At 42.2% G+C, this 20,239-nt stretch overlaps 1 protein-coding gene across 1 annotated transcript in view; it reads right to left on the bottom strand.

Moving 5' to 3' along the window:
- Window positions 1-20,239, bottom strand: part of oca2 (oculocutaneous albinism II) — a 403,227-nt gene that overhangs the window by 304,165 nt on the left and 78,823 nt on the right. Inside the window, exons 3-5 of the mRNA XM_048598233.1 lie at window positions 15,270-15,452; window positions 7,028-7,085; window positions 2,298-2,370 (exon numbers count right to left, since the gene is read on the bottom strand). Of these exons, the coding sequence (XP_048454190.1) occupies window positions 2,298-2,370; window positions 7,028-7,085; window positions 15,270-15,452 (314 nt within the window). The remainder of the gene's footprint in view (window positions 1-2,297; window positions 2,371-7,027; window positions 7,086-15,269; window positions 15,453-20,239) is intronic.

Below are 20,239 nucleotides of genomic sequence, written 5' to 3'. Positions count from 1 at the left end.
GCATCAGCACTAGTGGCTCTGAGCGTCATATTAAAGTCCCTGTTGAGAGATTTAACATCTTATTTATAGATTGTTTTCCCAGCAGATTTGTAAAGGCTGCTGAAACCAGATATAGATGTTCAACCAGCCACCTTTGTGCAATTTATTTGGGTTTCCCAAATATAACTGTTTGAAAGGCCAGGCGCTAGGCAACTAGAATTGCAAAATTGGTTGCGTACACCCCCTGAGATTTCAAACCCCAAACTACTACTTTGGCAAACTGCTCAACAATGCACTTTTTAAATTTGAGCTTATTTTTTAAACTAGCGCAGTCTCTCAATCATTCTGAAACATAGCCAGTAATTTCTCACTTTCCAAACACTGAGCTGAAAACAATGTAAAATCCTCTCCTAACTTTAGAGTTGATGCAATAGAATGAAAAGAAATTATGATTAAACTGATAGTATGGATCCAAATCTATTTGATGGTTTAATTACACAGGTAGAGCAAGAGCAAAATATAACCTCCAATGATTTTCTGTACATAAAAGGAGACACAATAGAAGCTGGTCTTTCATAAGATAACTCAACATCCATTTGCCTTTGACTGATTCCCTACCTAAGCTCTTGGAAGGATTAAATTGCCGCATTGATGATTACTCTGTCCCTTCACCGTTCTGGCTACAGTGCCTTCACTGCATTTTCTTTTTCACAAGATGTAATGCTTCATATCTTCCTGCATTGAACTTCACTGGATATTTATCTGCCTGCTTATATTTATGAACCCTTACAATCATGCTTTTTTTTCTTGCAGCTCACCATCCAACAATTTAATATTATCAGTGAGCTTTGACAGCAATTACTTTGTAACTGTGTCCAAGTTATTTACATAGAAGTAAAACAAAAAGGCATTGTCTTTTTTTTAATATAGAATTCTTGCTACTGTGCTGTAAAACTGCTCAAGAGGATCAACTACCTGTTATGTAAACTACCATATTAACTTTGAATGGAATAGGGTGGTTTCTATAAGGGACTGTCGATTTGCAACAATAAGTTTACACATCAGGCAACAGGTTGAAGATCTATCCCCATCACACCCTGAATGCATTCAACAGCTTTAGTGTTAAAGCAATATCTTCAAAAATGGAAAATGCCATAATTGTTTTATTTGGTTCCTTATCTTCTAAACATGGCTCACAACACAGACCTGCTGCTTGTGAGTGCAAGCAGGATGGCAGGTTAGCTACCGATAACACAGTGCGGAGCTGGATGAACATAGCAGGCCAGGCAGCATCAGAGGAGCAGGAAAGCTGACGTTTCGGGTCAGGACCCTTCTGCAGCATTGCTCAGAGCACTGAGTGCAGGAGTTGAGATGTCATGTCATGGCTGTCCAAGACTTTGGTAAGGCCACATTTGGAGGACTGCTTCCAAATCTGGTCGCCCTGCTATAGGTAGGATGTTATTAAACTGGAAATGGTGCGAAAGAGATTTATAAGAATGTTACTGATCTGGAAAGTTTGAATTATAAAGAGAGGCTGGGACTTATTTTCCCTGGAGCGTAAGAGGCTGAGGAGGCATCAGAGGAGCGGAAAGGTTAAACTAATGCCCTGTAGTTTTGGACTCCCCTACCCTGGGGTAAAAGATCTTGGCTTTTGCCTTATCTGTGCCCCTCATGATTTTATAAACCTCTATATGGTCACCCCTCAGCCTCCTGCACTCCAGGGAAAATAAGTCCCAGCCTCTCCTTATAACCCAAACTTTCCAGATCAGTAACATTCTTATAAATCTCTTTCGCACCATTTCCAGTTTAATAACATCTACCTTTGGCAGGGCAACCAGAGTTGTACGCAGTTCTCCAAATGTGGCCTTACCAATGTCTTGGACAGCCATGACAGGATGTCGCAACTCCTGCACTCAATGGTCTGAGCAATGAAGGCAAATCTGCCAAGTGGCTTCTTCTTCACCCTGCCTATACGTATTGAAAGATTGTGAAGTACATTACAATCACCTGCCTTGGGTAGCCAGAATTAATGAACTCTTATTTTCAACCTTCATCCCTCAGCTCATCATATTTCTCAGTAACCTGACAAGGAAATCTCGTCAGCATTGCTTAGACCAAGGAACATCAATGAAACTTGTAACAGGGACACCAATACAAAAATTAAAACAAACATTAACCTTATCACAAATCAATCTACCTAAGTTCTTCTAAGCATGACTTTGAATTTAATTACTCTGCAATTACCAAAGGATATGCATCCATTATGAAAGCTACGCATGTTGCAAAATCAAATCAATAATTATATTGGAAAAGGATACATGTGTTTTCCAATGGTGAAACAGTTACCATTTGTCTACGATTGCCATGTCCTGGATATGAGCTAAACAAAACCTGAAATAATTAGAAAATGAAGCAGTTGTAAACTATTTTCAATTCAGCTCAAAGACCAGCAGCAATTAAAATAGCTTATATTTGTAAGGCACCTTTAACATAACAAACTTCCAAAGGTGCTTCACAGGAATGTTCCACTTCTTGCTCTTTTATGTCCGAAGATACCTCACCCACAGCACCAGTAACGGCAGGAGGGAAGTGATAAATCCACCCCAGAGAGAACAAGGAGCAAACCCCTAAGACCATAAGATGTAAGAGCAGAATTAGGCCATTCAGCCGATGAAGTCTGTTCCTCCATTCGATTAAGGCTGATATGTTTGTCAACCCTAATCTCCTGCCTTCTCCCCATAACGCATGATCCCCTTGCTAATCAAACATCTATCTGTTGCTATCTTAAATACATTCAATGATTGGCCTCCGCAGCCCTCTACGACAATAAGTTCTACAAATTCACCACCCTCTGGCTGAAGAAATTTCTCTTCATCGCAGTTCTAAAGGGTCATCCCTTCACTCTGAAGCTGTGCCCTCAGATTCTGGTCTCTCCACTAGTGGAAATGACTTCTCCATGTCCACTCTAACCAGGCCTCTCAGTATTCTGTAAGTTATGCAATTGGGATCTATCTGATCCCAACTGGCTCACCAGCAGATAGCCACCAATGATGAGAAACTGGTATAAAAAGGAGGGTTTGCTCTGATTTGGCTCTGAATTGGTCATTCTCTTGGTAGCTGTATATCAAGACTGAGGAGGTTACACATGTTCATGTGGGTAAATTATACTCCATGAAAAAAGTGATAGAAGGACATCAAGCTGAATACTGGTGATCAATTTGAATTTGGGCAGTGGATATTTAGGGTCTGAGTGTCAAAGTGGGCATGGACCAATCAGACTAGCCAGAATGCAACACGCGGTAGATTTTGACTTCAGGCTGAATTTAAATCCTCCAAAACTGACTCCTGTCTAAAGCCATTGAGAATTGCCTAAAATGTGGCAAAGTGTTGAAACATCACCAGTGTTTCACACAAAATATTCCAGCCACTGAGGAAGGAGGATGATTGGTAATAATACAGAAACATGGGGAATGAGGTAGTGGGCAACGGAAGAGATGAGGGAGAATCCTAGAAAGGCGAAGGCCAATGGATCCTTGGGAACATTCCTGTTCAACTTAGCAAGAAGGTTTTCATCTCAAAGTTATGTTTTGAAACCTACCTCATCCTATTCCGGCCTCTCTGGGGTTTATATTGTATTTGAGATGTGAGGATTGACTCCTTGTGATTCGATCAAATGGGAAGTTAAAACATTGTTGCAATGCAGCCAAGAATTTAAGATATAAATTAGGCCATTGCTTGCCTTTAGTAAGAATCTCAGCTGCCTTTAAAGAAAGAAATGTAGATTGATTGATTGATTTGTTCGATTGATTTATTGTGACGTGTACCAAAATACAGAACAGAGGGACCTAGGGGTTCAGGTACATAATTTCTTGAACTTTGCATCACATGTAGACAGGGTGGTTAAAAAAGTGTTTAGCACACTTGCCTTGATTGCTCAGTCCTTTGAGTATAGGAGTTGGTACAGAACGTTGGTGAGACCTCTTCTGGAGTACTATGTCCAGTTCTGGTTGCCCAGTTATCAGAAGGTCACTGTTAACCTACAGAGGGTTCAGAAGAGATTTACCAGGATGTTGCCAGGTTTGGAAAGTTTGAGTTATAAGGAAAGTCTGGATAGATTGGGGCTTTTTTTAATTGGAGTGTTGGGAGGGTTGAGAGGTGATCTTACAGAGATTTATAAAATCATGAGGGGTATAGCTACAGTTAATAGTAGATGTCCCTTTCCTAGGATGGGGGATTTCAAGACTAGGAGGCACATTTTCAAGGTGAGAGGAGAGAGATTTTACAAAGACATGAGCAGCAAATTTTTTACAACGAGGTTGGTTCATGTGTGGAATGAACTTTTTGAGGAAGTGGTAGATGTGGGTACAGTTACAATGTTTAAAAAACATTTAGGTAAGTACATAAATAGGAAAGATTTGGAGAGATATGGGCCAGGAGCAGGCAGGTGGGACTAGTTTAGTTTGGGATTATGTTCAGCATGGACTAGTTGGACCGAAGGGTCTGCTTCTGTGCGGTATGGCTCTATGACTCTATGAAATGTCAGCAGGAAGGTTTGTCTGTTTCTGTATTGATAAATGGTCTTAGATTATCTTAACTCATCCCAAGAACCATTTTCACTAACTCAGAGTTAAACAGTTAACTCTGTTTCTCCTCTAATGATGCTGCCCAACCTGTTGAGCATTTCCCGTACTTTCTAGTTTTATTTCAGATTCCCAGCATCTGCAATACTTTGGGCTTGTGATTTTGTACACCTTAATCCAGATGTTAACCTAATCATTTAGCTTTCAATCAGATAGCAAAGAAATTAATATAATTCATAATAAAGTGATTAATATCTGTACTAATTCCACTTTGTTATTTTAATAGATATCATACAGATGCCATTACTACAGCAGAAGAAATAATGCTTTATCAATTAACATATCACCAACAGTAATTTCAAATTTCTAAGCCTATTGTTATGATCCCAGTTGATGTTGTGACTAAACAAGTCAGATCCCAGAATTAAATTTGGCTTGATAGATCATTTTTAAAAAGTTAACATGGCAGTCTTTTGCTGAAAACGTAAGTACACAGGCTGCAGATTTGATTTTAAATAATAAAACAGAAGTTTATTACATAAAAGAAATAAAACTAAAGCTAAAGCAAACGAAGCTATCTAAACACAAAACAGGTTAAAACATTTCAAAATATTTGAAAATGAAGACTCATTCACTCCTCAACACAATCACTTCACAGTTAATTGAAATCAAGAGAAATTTTCCTACCCTATCAAATTTGTAAGTTTAACTTAACTGCATCTTCTCAGTTCCAGCTGTGCTGTTTCAGCTGTGAGGTCTTTTCCTTTAACTACCCACAGAACTAAGAACTTAAAGTCATAGAGTTGTACAACATGGAAACAGACCCTTCAACCCAACACGTCCATGCTGACCAGATATCTTAAACTAACCTAGTCACATTTACCAGCATTTGGCCCATATCTCTGTGACCCTCTTCCTAAACACATACCCATCCAGTTACCTTTTAAATGTTGGAATTGTATCAGCCTCCACCACTTCCTCTGGCAGCTGATTCCATACACGCACCACCCTCTGCAAAGTTGCCTCCTAGGGCCCTTTTAAATCTTCCTCCTCTCACCTTAAACCTATGCCCTCTAGTCTTGGACTCCCCTACCTTGGGAAAAAGACTTTGGTAGTTCACCCTATCACTGCCCCCTATGATTTTACAAACTTCTATAAGGTCACCCCCCAACCTCTGATGGTCCAGGGAAAATAGCCCCAGCCTATTCAGCCTCTCCCTATAGTTCAAACCCTCCAGCCCTGGCAACATCCCTGTAAACCTTTTCTGCACTGTTTTAAGTTTAACAACATCTTTGCTACTGCAGGGAGGCCAGAATTGAATGCATATTCCAAAAATGGCGTAACCAATGTCCTGTTCACAAATTTGAGTAACCAGCGCACATTTCACAAACAGCACTCTTTTATTGAGATAACTTATTTGCTTAACTGTTCGGAACAATCACCTTGCTCAGAGAAACTATACTTGCATCTGACTTCAGTCAGGTCTCTGTCAACTGAACCCAAAAGCTTTGAACCTTTTTCTTTACATTTAACTTACTTATCTTAGACACTACCACAACTAATAGCTTAAAAGTTTTTCCCTCTGCTGTCTGTAAGCTCCCACAACATAAACAAACTTACATAAACACTCCAGGGCCTTTCACAGTCACCTACTTTCAGACACACACTGGTTTAAGATCTGACCCAGTGACTTATTAAACGTGTTCACAGACCAACCCAAATATGGTAATAATTTGAAACATGTTCTCAACAGTGCCTCATTTTCTGCTTAGCTACGTTAGAACCTATAGGCACAGATACTGACTTCAACGACTTCCAAGCATGAACACTGTCCTTCATCTCGATGACAGACCTTTCCGCTTCCTCACAATGTCTTGGTGGATAGATTTGCTGTCAGCAAAGCTGTCCAATTTTCTACTATTCACCTACCATAGACGTCTATTTTGGATATCTATATTTCCATATTGCTCCTTTGCTGGAATTAAGACAGTCTTTGTTTTTTTCTCTGGATGCCTTCAACATCTGATCCACTCATTCCTCTTCGTACTTGGTTGGCAGCCTTATACTCGGGCCCCGAAGAAGATACAGCCTGACCTGTTAAGTTTCTCCATTGTGTCTGCCGGATTTCTTTTTTTGTGTGGGACTCTGGACTATGTGCCCAGTGACATTACCATGAGGTCACCACCTGCCTCATTCATTAAAACCACACAACACTAACATATTGCAATTCTATATCACTTTTTCCATAGTAAAACATTCAAAGTGGCTTCACAGGAGCATTATTAGACAGCACAGAGATATGGTGAATAACTTCTATTTCCAAAGCATAATGCCCATCTGGCAGCAAATAACAGTGGCCTTGATTAACTAGGTTTTGTGCTCAGTCTCTGTTTTTACCCACGAGACTGCATATATGAAAGCTTTGTAAAGCTATCTCTACATGAAATAATGGGAAATGGATCACCTACTGAGCAAATAACAACAAAGATGAAGAGACTGGAAGTCTTCAGAACTCTTAAAACACATCTGCAAAAAAAAACAAATCAAAGAGGTGTAAATATAGACACAATCAACATTTAAGAGTCTATACTTAACTGACTGTGATTGACAGTAATATGGTTCGGATTTGGCTTTCAAGGGAGGCACATAATCATAAATTTTACAAACATACAATGATTATTCTGATCTAGAAACTTAGAAATTGGAGTTGGCCATTCAGCATCTTGAACATATTCTATCAGTTAAGGAGATCATGGTTGAAATGTAGGGAAATCAAAGGTTACAGAAAGAGTAGGAAAGTGGACGTGAGCAATATCAGATCAGCCACGATCCTATTGAATGGCAGAGTAGGCTTAAGTGGCCAAATGGCCTACACCTGTTCTTATTTGTTATGGTCTTATTAGAAGCTCCACAAGTGCACCTTTCCCCTTCATTCCTTAATACCTTATATTAACAGAAATCCATTAAGTCTTAAAAGTACAACCATTCTAGCACCTATTGCCTTTTGTCAATAAAAGCTTCAAAAATCAACACACATGTTTGGCAGAATTTAATGTCCTCCCCAAAACATTTTTTAAATTCATTCGTGGGATATGGATGCTGCTGCATGGCTTAGTATTTATTGTCTGTCCCTCGTTGCCCTTGAGAAGGTGGTAATGAGCTGCCTTCTTGAAACACTGAAGTGCATTTGTTGTAGGTAGTAGCACAATGTGATTGGGCAGGGTGTATTCCAGGATTTTGACCCAGTGACATGGAAGGAACAGCAGTGTATTTTCAAGTCAGGATAGTGCACAGCTAGGAGGGGAACTTGCAAGTGGTGGTGTTCCCATGTATTTGCTGCCCTTGTCCCTCTGGATGGTAGTCGTCGTGGGTTTGGAGAGTACTGCCACAACAGTCTTGGAAAGTTTCTCGAGTGCATCGTGTAAATGGTACACATTACTTTTACTGAACGCTGTGGTGAACCTTTGTGGATGTGGTATCAATCAAGCAGGCTGCTTTGTCCTGGATGGTGTCAAGTTTCTAGAGTATTGTTGGAGCTCTATTCATCCAGGCAAATGGGGAGTGTTCCATCACACTCCTGATTTGTACTTGCAGATCATGAACAGGCTTTCGGAGTCAGGAAGTGAGTTACTCACTGCAGGATTCCTAGCTTTCGACCAATCCTTGTAGCCGCAGTATTTATATGGTTGGTCCAGTTCAGTTTCTGGTCAATTGTAACCCCAGGATTTTGATTGCTGGAATTTCAGTGATGGTAATGCCATTGAATGACATGGGGTAATGGTTAGATTGTTTCTTATTAGAGGTGGTCATTGCCTCGCCTTTGGCATGAATCTTACTTTCCACTTTTCAGCCCAAATCAATCCACAACCAAACTTGCTGCATTTGGACATGGACTCCTTCTGTAACTGAGGAGTTGTGTTTAGTGCTGAACATTGCACAATCTTCAGCGACCATCCCCACTTCTGACATTATGATGGAGGGAAGGTCTTTGATGAAGCAGCTGAAGATGGTTGAGCCTAGGACATTACCCCAAGGAACTCCTGCAGGGATGTCCTGGAGCTGAGATGACTGACCTCCAACAAACACAACCATCTTCCTATGTGCCAGGTATGATGCCAACCAGCAGAAGGTTTTGCACTATTCTCTTCCCATTGGCTCCAGTTTTGCTGGGGCTCCTTGATGCCACGCTCTAGTGAACATTTGTTGCACTTCCTCTACGGCAATAACATCTCTCCTGAGATAAGTAGAACAAAACTGCACACAATAACTCCCTTTTGAAAGCTCCACTAGTCCCTCAGGCAATACATTTCAGACCTCAACCGCTGTGTGAAAATATTTTTCCTTCTGCCATTTTTCACTTCTTTGATAATTAGTTTCGGTGTGTGTCATTTCATGCTTGATTCTGTCATGAGTCTGATAGTTTCTCTCTGTATCTCTCTGTCCAGAACACTGACAATCTTCAATTCATCAACGAAAACTCCTTTAAGTCTTCTCGTCTCCAAGGAAGACTGTCCCAATTTCTTCAATCTACCTTCAAAACTAAAGCTCCTCATCCCTGGAATCATTCTTGTACGTTCACACGTAACACAAAAATTGGCAGTGTGGTAAACAGTAAGGTGGAAAGCCTTAGATTGCAGGATGATATAGATGGGCTGGTCAGATAGGCAGAACGTGGAAAATGGAACTTAATCCAGAAAAGTGTGAGGTGATGCATTTTGGGCCATCTAAAAAGCAGGGGAATACAGGATGAATGGAAGGACCCTAAAAAGTACAGAGGCACAGAGGGACCTTCATGTGCATGTCCAAAAATCCTTGAAAGCAGCAGGATAAGGTCATTAAGAAGGCATTGTCTTTTTTTATATTTACAAAAAGCTTGAAGCTAAGAATATTGCTTTAATAATTGTGGCCTTTATCTTCTGTTAATTCAAATTTTCTCTCTCTTTCTCTCATTCTCTCCCTCACTCACACGTGTGCACGCATATAACTGTAGTCTTGAACTGTTCAAAAGGTGATTACAGATGCTCTTAGTTTGACATCTTATTTTACCCTGAGACACAGGCTGTATTCCCAGCAGTTTAACAAAATCATTATGTTCATCCTGTAACCAGCTCCTGCTTCACAATTGGTTCATTCCCATTTTGCACTTGCTCAACACTTCCCCACCAAGCTGGCCCTTACCTAAACATAATTATATTTCTCCATCACAGCCTGTAGCTATTACATCGAAGAACAAGCAAATCTAGCTCATTACACTTCCTTGCTGATCCATCTCTCGGTGGAATAAAAGCTGCCTCAGAACGCAATTGGTGAAATCTAATACTCAGCAGTTATTTTCAGCTTGGAAGTCACAGGACTGTTCTCCTTGCTGATAAGAGTTTTGTTGGCTGAAAAACCTATTTGTTCAAGGTTATTCAGCATTTTCCTTGCTATGAAGCTATGAGTATCTCACCTCCTGACTCCACAAAGCCTGTCCACCATCAACAAGGCTCAGGTGAGGAGTGGTGTAGAATACTCCCCACTTGCCTGGATGGGTACAACTCCAACAACAATCAAGAAATTTGACACCATCCTGGACAAAGCAGACCACTTGATTGACACCACATTCACAAACATCCAGTCCATCGACGACTGATCCTTAGGAACAACACTCACTGCAGAAACTCACCAAAAGCTCCTTAGGCAGCACCTTCAATGCAACAACCACTAGTAAGTAGAAGGATAAGGGCAATAGTACTAATCAACACCACCTGCAAGATCCCCTCCAAGCTACTCAACATCCTAACTCGGAAATATATTGCCATTCCTTCAGTGTTGCTGGGTCAAAATCCTGGAATTCCCTTCCTAACGGCATTGTGGATCAACCTACAGCACGTGGACTGGAGCAGTTCAAGAAGGCAGGTAACCATCACCTTCTCAAGGGCAGCTAGAGAGGGGCAATAAATGCTGGACAGCCAGCCACGTCCATGTCCAATGAATAAATAAAAAATTAACGTATGTCAGAGTCAAAAAGAACAATTTGTGACCGTACCACTTCCTTGATGGTGCCTGATTTTAACAGTCACCATGAGGAACACAATGATCACAATGTGATGAACACAATCACAATGAGATTTCCTTACAGAGTTGCAACACGTTTATGCTAATTAAAAAGAGAGGGAGTTACCCAAAGTTTTTTCACTCAGCTCATTTGTACTTTTATTAGTCACTGGCATGAACCCTGTGAAAAATAGCGGTAATTATCTGGAAACTAGAGAACACCTCCTGCCTCTCAATGTTGGCAAAACTAAAGAACTGATCATTGACTTCAGAAAGACAGGAGGAGAACACGCCCCCATTTATATCAACAGAGCTGAGAGAGTGAAGAGCATCAAGTTCCTCGGAGTGATGATAACTGATGACCGTCCTGGACTTCCCATGTAGATGTGACAGTGAAGAAGTCACAACAACGCCTCTTCTTCCTCAGGCGGCTCAGGAAATTTGGCATGTTCATAAGGACCCTCACCAAATTCTACAGATGTACCATTGAAACCATACTGTGTGGGTGCCTAACGGCTTGGTATGGCAACTGCTCTGCCCAGGACCGTAAGAAACTACAGGAGGTGGTGTCAACAGCCCAGACCATCATGGAAGCCAACCTTCCATCTATGGACTATATTTACACGGGTCACTGCTGCAGAAAGGTGGCCAACATCATCAAAGACCCATCGCACCCTGGTAATGACCTCCTACAACCTCTTCCATCAGGCAGAAGATACAGAAGCCTGAACACACGCACCAACAAGCTCAGGAACAGCTTCTTTCCAGCCGTTATCAAACTGTTGGATTGATTCTAGCCTCAAATAATGTAACCTGCTTTAAGTCCTTTCGATCTCTGCATCTTTTGCTTGCTATGGTCTGCTTGTACTGCTCGTAAACAAAGCATTTCACGGCATTTCAGTACACACGACAATAAATCAATCAATCAATCATTAGCCCATACAATTCAGCATCTGGCTAAACAGCAATAAGGAAAGAATACAGTGCCTGTCTTACACTCATGATTCTCAGATAATATCACTCAAGGGTTCATTAATCTTTCAAGTATATTTTAAGAATCACATCTACAATAGGAGCAATGGTACCAAGCAGGCTAAGGCAGAAGTCCAAAAGAGAAAAAAACACCCCCACACTCTCTTCAAGGAAATTGAACGCAGGAGATATAGACGCTTGGAATAACAATATCACTCCTGCTGTCTGGAGGGAAATGATACTCTCAAATCATGAGCCAATTCCCTCACTCCTTGACCTGCAAAACAGTTATGAAAGAAGATCATTGGCCTCAATGCATGTTGATTCCTTATGTACCTTTGCTACTTTGGATACTCTGCATCCTAGTAATGCAACACTTGTGCAAATAAATCATGATGTACACAGACCCATGTAAAGAAATATATGCATGCACTGCAGATGTGAAGAGCTAGTTCAAAGGAACACAATTAGAATTTTATTCAGATTATACTGGTCCGAATGGAACGCAGAGATAGCCAATCACACAGCAATAATTTGGGCAGTGAACTCACTAATTAATATATTAATTGGAACAGTGTAAGATAAACAGAAACTGCATTCTGTTCCAGATACTGAAACGTATAAATTGTTGAAACTGTGTCCCTTCAGTTAACCAATCATCCAGCAATGCTAGCTACTGTTGTATGTAGTAATGGTTCTGAGAGCTAACACTGAACTGTATTGAGCTCCACCCAGACTAATTATGCCTAATGTCCATATTTATTGTTATTGTGCAATAAACTATGCCTTGTTTTGCACAACAAATGCTCTTCTTGTCAAGACTCTCTCATGCTCTATCCTCTACCACAGCTAATTATACAGCTCCTCAGACTTAGCCTAGAAAGGAGGAGTGGTGGCAGCAAACTGCCCCATCAACAGACCACCAGAGGTTGGAAATGAGAAGATACAACATGCTGACAGCACTGGTATCTGAAATTACCGCAGTTACCACAAATTCATTGATAGTTGTTAACCAAATGTTCAGTATAAATCTGGAATTTCACCCACACCATCGCTCAGGCTCTTGATTATACAGCACTGCCACCTTCAGCCAGAAAAAGCAAATTTCTTCATAAGCTTTGTTAATGAAAGTAATAATGCCATCAGATTGAAATCATGCAGTGTAGCTTTTGTCCAATAGCTCAAACAAAATTGAATGGAAAAACATATCTGGTAAGTGGACTGTAAAGGAACTTCATGATAGCCTATTACCCTAATCTTAGACAACAATGTGAACATAAATGACTGGGGAGCAAAACAAGGATTTTCTTAGACTGGATGTGTAATCCTACCTTTTGACGTCATTGATTTCCAGGAGAAGACATTGATCTTATTCATGTTGAGGGAAGCCTCCCTTACCGGGAAAGTGGGACCCACCCAGTCCTAGAGCTGTTTAACCTAATGGGCCTCCCAGCCTCATCCCTGACCCTCTCCTGTTGGGCAATGAATTGTGTTCACGTGGGTAATGGCCTAAAGTGCCATTAATTGACTGCTTAAAGGCTTCAATTATGGTGAGGTTGGGCAGGCTACTCAAAGCCTTACCTACCCCTTTGCAAAATTATTGCCAAGTCAGCTACAGGCGTGGAAGTGGTAGGAAGCACATGAATTGAATTTACGCCTCTTCCCCCATACTTGATCCTTAAACTCTGCTCCAAATGATTGGACCATGAACTATAAAAATGTAACAATGTATCAGGGTAAGATAAATCAGGGCACGATTTGTACACTTGATGATGGGTTCCTGGGGTGTGTTGCCAAACAAAGAGACCTGGGGTGCAGGTCTACAGTTCCTTAAAGGTGCAGTCACAGGTAGGCAGGGTGGTGAAGGTGGCGTTTGATACACTTGCCTTTATTGGTCAGTGCATTGAGTATAAGAATTGGGATGTCATTGCGACTGTACAGGACATGGTTAGGCCACTTTCAGAATACTGCATTCAATTCTGGTCTCCCTGCTGTGGGAAAGATGTTGTTAAGAGTGTTGAAAGGCTGCAGAAAGGATATACAAGGATGATGCCAGGATTGGAGGGCATGAGTTAAAGGGAAAGCCTGAATAGACTGGGGCGATTTTCCAATGAGCATCGGAGGCTGAGGGGTGACCTTAAAGAAGTTTATAAAATCATGAGGGGCATGGATATGCTGAATAACCAGGGTCTTTTCCCCAGGGTGAGGGAGTCCAAAACTAGGTGGCACAGGTTTATATGGTGATGCGAATATGGAATGAGCTGCCAGAGGAAGTGGTGGAGGCTGTTACAACTACAACATTTAAAAGGCATCTGGATGGGTACATGAATAGAAGGCGTTTAGAGGGATATGAACCAAATGCTGGCAAATGGGACTGGATTAATTTAGTATATCTGATCGGCATGGACAAGCTGGACCAAAGGGTCTGTTTCCATGCTTTACAACTCTATGACTCTATAAGGTGGACTCAAATGAGATTTGAAGGTCATTGAGCCTACTTAAAACAATAATTTACATTTATATAGCACTACTACTGTCTCAACATGCTTCATGGTTTGTTACCACTATCTGTGCTTGTTCTCTAATCATTTCTGGGATCTGAGTTTATTGAGATTTGGGGGTGGTATGTTGTAAGTAAACATTAAATTCTATTGAACTTCGTCTTCTAACTACATACAGGACAAGATTTTACACAAGACTTCTAGATCGAAGTTTCCCAGTAGTTCTGATCATCATGCGGTTATACATCACTGATGACGCTGAATATCTTGCCTACATATCACCATGAGCCCACTACAATACTTGCAGAGCCATTATTGGATAAAACTTAAGGCCTAGACAGGTAGGAGATTTTAGGACGAGTGACCAAAAGCTTGATCAAAGAGAAGGATATTGGGAAGATCCTATAGGAAGAATAAATGGGGCAAAAGTTTGGGAGGAAATTCAAGAACATAAATGCAAGAAAGCTTAAGCTGTGGATAAAGTGATAAAATCAAGGGTGAATGAAAGACCAGAATTGGAAAGCTAAAGAAATCTTTGAGGACTGTAATGCTGAAGGAGATCATAGAGTTAGGGAGGGATGGGCAAATAGAAGACTTTGAAGATAGGTATGAGAATTTTAAAATTGAGGCTTGGCTTCACCGGGAGCTAATGGAGGCATGGAACAACAGGAACAATGGGTAAATGTTGCAAGTTTGGTAAAGGCTACAGAATTTTGAGTTTTACAGAGGATGCAGTGTTGTGGACCAGCAGGAAAGCATCAGAACAGTCAGGACTGAGGGTAAAAAAAAGGTATGAGTGGGGCTTTTAGAAGAAATGGATGATCGTAAAGAGATGTTATGGAGAAGATAAAAGCCAGGAGTTCAACTTGGGATCAAATAGGGATGCACACAGTCAAATACAGCCTCAGACAGAGTGTAGGAGGAGGAATGGAGTTGGTAGCTCACATTTGTGACCATGTATAAACAGTGCCTGAATGAGGAATATAATCTATAGTTTGGGCCCATGAAGCTCAGTCAAGCACAATTACAGCTTTTATGAGGGAAGCGGAAGAAACCAGAGAGAAAATTAAACTAATTATCAGCAGGATAATTAAACAATTGTTAAAATGAATGGTTAAAACGGTTAAACATGGATTAATTTTAAAAAGATATTAATAATAATAACTAATAATAACAATAACTAATAATAAATATTGATTACCTCAGCTTGTTAGGAAGTATGAAGTTCAGGTGGAGACTATCCAAGATGTCACATTTCTCGGTGGAGTTAGATGCAGACAAGCAGCCAACCTCACTCCCCAGTCGGCCTCGTTGCTCCAGTTCACCTGAGCTGCATTCCCATGATTCATCAGGATCTGCTTCATAAACAGTCAGGTAGTTTCTCCTAGCAATAGGTAATGAGATGGCAATTAATGAAGCGCATTGTATTCAGTGCTTTATTAATGAGAGCATAGAGAATAAAAGCAAAGATGCTGTAGGAACCAGGTTCAGCCTCAAATTGAAGGACTGCATGTGAAATAAAAACAGAACACATTAAAAATATTCGGTCACTCTGGCAGCATCTGCGGAGGGAGAGAGTTAATGTGAAAAAAAAAAGAAAAAAAACCAAAGAACTGCGGATGCAGGAAATCAGAAATTGCTAGAAAAACTCAGAAGGTCAGGCAGAACCTGTGGAGTAAAAGCAGAGTTTATGCTTCAGGTCCATTCTGACGAAAGGCCATTGATCTAAATCATTAATTAATTTTCTCTCCACAAATGCTGCCCACCCTGCTGAATATTTCCAAAATTTTTGGTTCTTTATGTGACCGAAACAACGTACGTGTAGATTTGTCAGGCTCCCTGCAAAGCAAATGTTTCTCACATTGGGCCCTCAGGTAATCTGTGTCCAAACCTGCACATTACCTTTCACTTGGCCAGTTACCATTAATGTTAATCATTTATCCTCCCTGCCTTCAGAGGAGATACCTACTCCCTTTGGCAAGGCCATAGCAGGCCCCAATGTGACTTGACTGCCTTTGGGTGCCAATCTCACCACGCATCTAATTTAGGCATTAGTATTTAATCATTAAGCTGCATGAAATGATACCACTGAAATACGGGGTCAGGACCTAGAACTTACATGGTGCTTTGAAAAGCTGGCCTTTCTTCCTTCTTTCTGTGGAGAAGAACATTGATACCATCTATTGCAGAGCAAGAATAGCACAATTCTCAATGAGAGATGGTGGTTTGTTGGCAAAGCCACTAGACTAGAAACCCAGAGACTCAAATTAACGCTTTGCACACACACTTGCAAATCCAGCCACTGCAGTTGGTGGGTATTTGTATTCAGTTAATAGACAAAAGTAGGTCTCAGTAATGGTGACTGCGAAATCATTGCCTACTGGCATAAGAAATCCATCAGTCCACTAATGTATTTTACAGGAGGGCACTTCCATCCTTACCTGATATACGTGACTCCAATGTGGTTGACACTCACTGTGTTCTGATATAGCCCAGCAAGCAAAGCAATAAGGGATGGGCAACAAATTCTGCTCTTGCCATTGACATTCAGATACAATGAAAGAATTAAGAAACATAATTCAGATCATGCAAGAAGTTGAAAGTTAAGCTTATAACTGTGCTTCAGGCACAAGGAAAGCTCAAGGAAATTCTAATAATCATACTAATCCAATGATTAACTGGGACAAACTAAACAGAAAAATGTCAAATTAAACTTTTTCAAAAAGGTTTTATTTATTGCTGACTGTATAAATGCAGCAGTAGTAACTCCAACCCGAAACGTCAACTTTCCTGCTCCTCTGATGCTGCCTGGCCTGCTGTGTTCATCCAGCTCCACAGTGTGTTGTCTCTGACTCCAGTGTCGGCAGTTCTTACTATCTCTCAGTTTGACCTTTATTGGGCACCACAGTGACTCAGTGTTGGCACTGCTGCCTCACAGCGCCAGGCACCTGCATTCGATTCCAGGCTTGGGTGACTGTCTGTGTGGAGTTTGCATATTCTCCCCCTGTCTGTGTGCGTTTCCTTTAGGTGCTCCAGTTTCCTCCCACAGACCAAAGATTTGTAGGTTAGGTGAATTGGCCATGCTAAATTGCCCCATAGTGTCCAGGGATGTGCAAGCTACGTGGATTATCAATGGGAAATGCAGGGTTACTGGGATAGGGTTGGAGGTTGGGTCTGGGTGGGATGCTCTCTGGAGGGTCAGTGTGGACTTGATGGGCCGAATGGCTTGCTTCCAAACTGTATACTTGACTGCAAACAGATGATCTTAGGCTGGGCATCTTAGCGGAAGCAGAACCAAAATTGGTTTCAATAGGTCAGGGTCTGAGCTTGCAGTTCAGTGCTTCACTAATGACTAAAATGATGTTGAGGCCTCTGGATCCATTTCCCAGTGAGAAGTGAAACAATGAGAAAACAAATAAAAATCAAACAAATAGAAAATGAAATCAGTTTTATGAAATGCAACTAAATCTTGAAACAGAAAACAATAAGAAAAACACCTACGCTCAGTTCTCAACAAACTGCACTTCCCAGTCGTGAACCATTTCAACTCCTCCAACTCCTTAGACGACATGTCTATCCTGGGCCTCCTGCAGTGCCACAACAATGCCACCCGAAGGTTGCAGGAACAGCACCTCATATTTCGTTTGGGAACCCTGCAGCCCAATGGTATCATTGTGGACTTCACAAGCTTCAAAATCTCCCCTCCCCCGACCGTATCCCAAAACCAGCCCAGCTTGTCCCCACCTCCCTAACCTGTCCTTCCTCCCACCTATCCCCTCCTCCCACCTCAATCCGCACCCCCATCTCCTACCTACTAACCTCATCCCGCCCCCTTGACTTGTCCATCCTCCCTGGACTGACCTATCCCCCCTCTAACTCACCACTTACACTCACCTTTACTGGCTCCATCCCCGCCTCTTTGACCTGTCTATCTCCTCTCCACCTATCTTCTCCTTTATCCATCTTCTATCCGCCTCCCCCTCTCTCTATTTATTTCAGAGTCCCCTTCCCCTCCTCCATTTCTGAAGAAGGGTCTAGACCCGAAACATCAGCTTTCCTGCTCCTCTGATGCTGCTTGGCCTGCTGTGTTCATCCAGCTCTACACCTTGTTATCTCTAAAAAAAGCTGCTGGAAATCACAACGGGTCAGGCAGCATCCATGGAGAGAGAGCAAACTAACGTGTTGAGTCTAGTTGACTGTTCATCAGAGCTCCCCAATTCAACCCAAGTTCCACAGATGCTGCCTGACTGGTTGTGATTTCCAGCATTTTTTGTTTTCAGTACAGATTCCAGCATCTGCTGTAATTCGCTCCTAAATCTTGGAATAGTTTGATTTACATTTTCAAGATCTTAAGTTATTTCCTGTGGTGGCAGGGTAGGGGAAATTACGGTTTTTTGAAAGCATTCAAGAGGGCATTGGACATTTTTTTGGATCGTAATGATGTGCAGGGATTATGGGGAAAAGACAGGAGGTTGACACTAGATTAATAGATCTGAAATGGACAATATAACTAGTACAGACATGTTGGGCTGAATGGCCTCCTTCTGCACAATAATAGTTCTGTCATTCTGAGAAGTCTAAGAATTGGGAGCAAAATGTAAAAAAATTAAAGCCAAACTTTCCAGGAGCTACTGAAAATGGTCATCAGGAACACAGCAGTCAACGTTGGCAGTGCTTTGGTCCATTGTTTAGTGGCCAGACTGAGACATCTGCCCCTCACTCAGGAGGAATCCCCAATTCAGGAGTGTGCCAACCATTCAGACCAGCTGGTAATTCTGCAGTGCCAGTGGAAGCAATAGCCACTGTTGAGACCACAAGCAGTCCCCAGATTCTAAGCCCCAGTCACAAGATGCACATTCAGGATGAAAGCAAAATGGGGAGGCCACAAGGTCGGGAAAGCTGAGAGGGTGGGATGTTAAGGTATAGAGGTTTATTGGAATGGCTAAGAGTGAGGCAGCCCCCATAGAGCACCGACCTTGGGAAAAGAGAAAGGTCTGATCAGGAGAAGGGGGCCAATGAGGCACCAGTATTTCACTTCCATATTTTTTCAACTAATTCTCAAATTGCCAGGGTGAAATATCTATATGTCAATGACTGAATCGGCACTGCCTCGTGTTCCCACGAGGAGCTCAAACAAATCATCCACTTCACCAACACCTTCCACCCCAACCTTAAGTTCACCTGGACCATCTCTAATACCTCTCTCTCCTTCCTGGCCTCTCTGTCTCCATCTCTGGCAACCACCGGGAAACTGATATCCATTTCAAGCCTACCAACTCCCACAGCTACCTAGAATACACCTCCTCACACCCACCTTCCTGCAAAAAGGCCATCCCCTATTCCCAATTCCTTCACCTCCACCGCATCTGCTCCCGAGATGAGGTATTCCACTTCCGGACATCCCAGATGTCCCCGTTTTTCAAGGACCGCAACATCCCCCCCACAGTGGTCGAAAACGCCCTTGACCGCGTCTCCCGCATTTCCCACAACTCATCCCTCACACCCCCTCCCCTCAATAACAACCAAAACAGAATCCCCCTCGTCCACACGTACCACCCCACCAACCTCCGGATTCAACGCATCATCCTCCGGCACTTCCGCCATCTGCAATCTGACCACACTACCAAAGACAATTTTCCCTCCCCACTCTTATCTGCTTTCCGGAGGGACCACTCTCTCCGTGAATCCCTCGTCTGTTCCACACTCCCCACCAGCCCCACCACCCCCGGCACTTTTCCCTGCAACCGCAGGAAGTGCTACACCTGCCCCTACACCTCCCCCCTTACTCCCATCCCAGGACCCAAGAAGACCTTCCACATCAAACAGATGTTCACCTGCATATCTGCTAATGTGGTACACTGTATCTGCTGTTCCCGATGTGGCCTCCTCTACATCGGGGAAACCAAACGGAGGCTTGGGGACTGCTTTGTGGAACACCTACGCTCGGTTCGCAACAAACAACTGCACTTCCCAGTCGTGAACCATTTCAACTCCCCCTCCCACTCCTCAGACGACATGTCCATCCTGAGCCTCCTGCAGTGCAACAATGATGCCACCCGAAGGTTGCAGGAACAGCACCTCATATTTCATTTGGGAACCCTGCAGCCCAATGGTATCAATGTGGACTTCACAAGCTTCAAAATCTCCCCTCCCCCGACCGTATCCCAAAAC

Source organism: Rhincodon typus, chromosome 6, assembly GCF_021869965.1.
Source record: "Rhincodon typus isolate 14 chromosome 6, sRhiTyp1.1, whole genome shotgun sequence".
Taxonomy (NCBI): domain Eukaryota; kingdom Metazoa; phylum Chordata; class Chondrichthyes; order Orectolobiformes; family Rhincodontidae; genus Rhincodon; species Rhincodon typus.
Note: the sequence above shows the minus strand (reverse complement) of the source record. Positions and strands in the feature narration are given on the sequence as shown.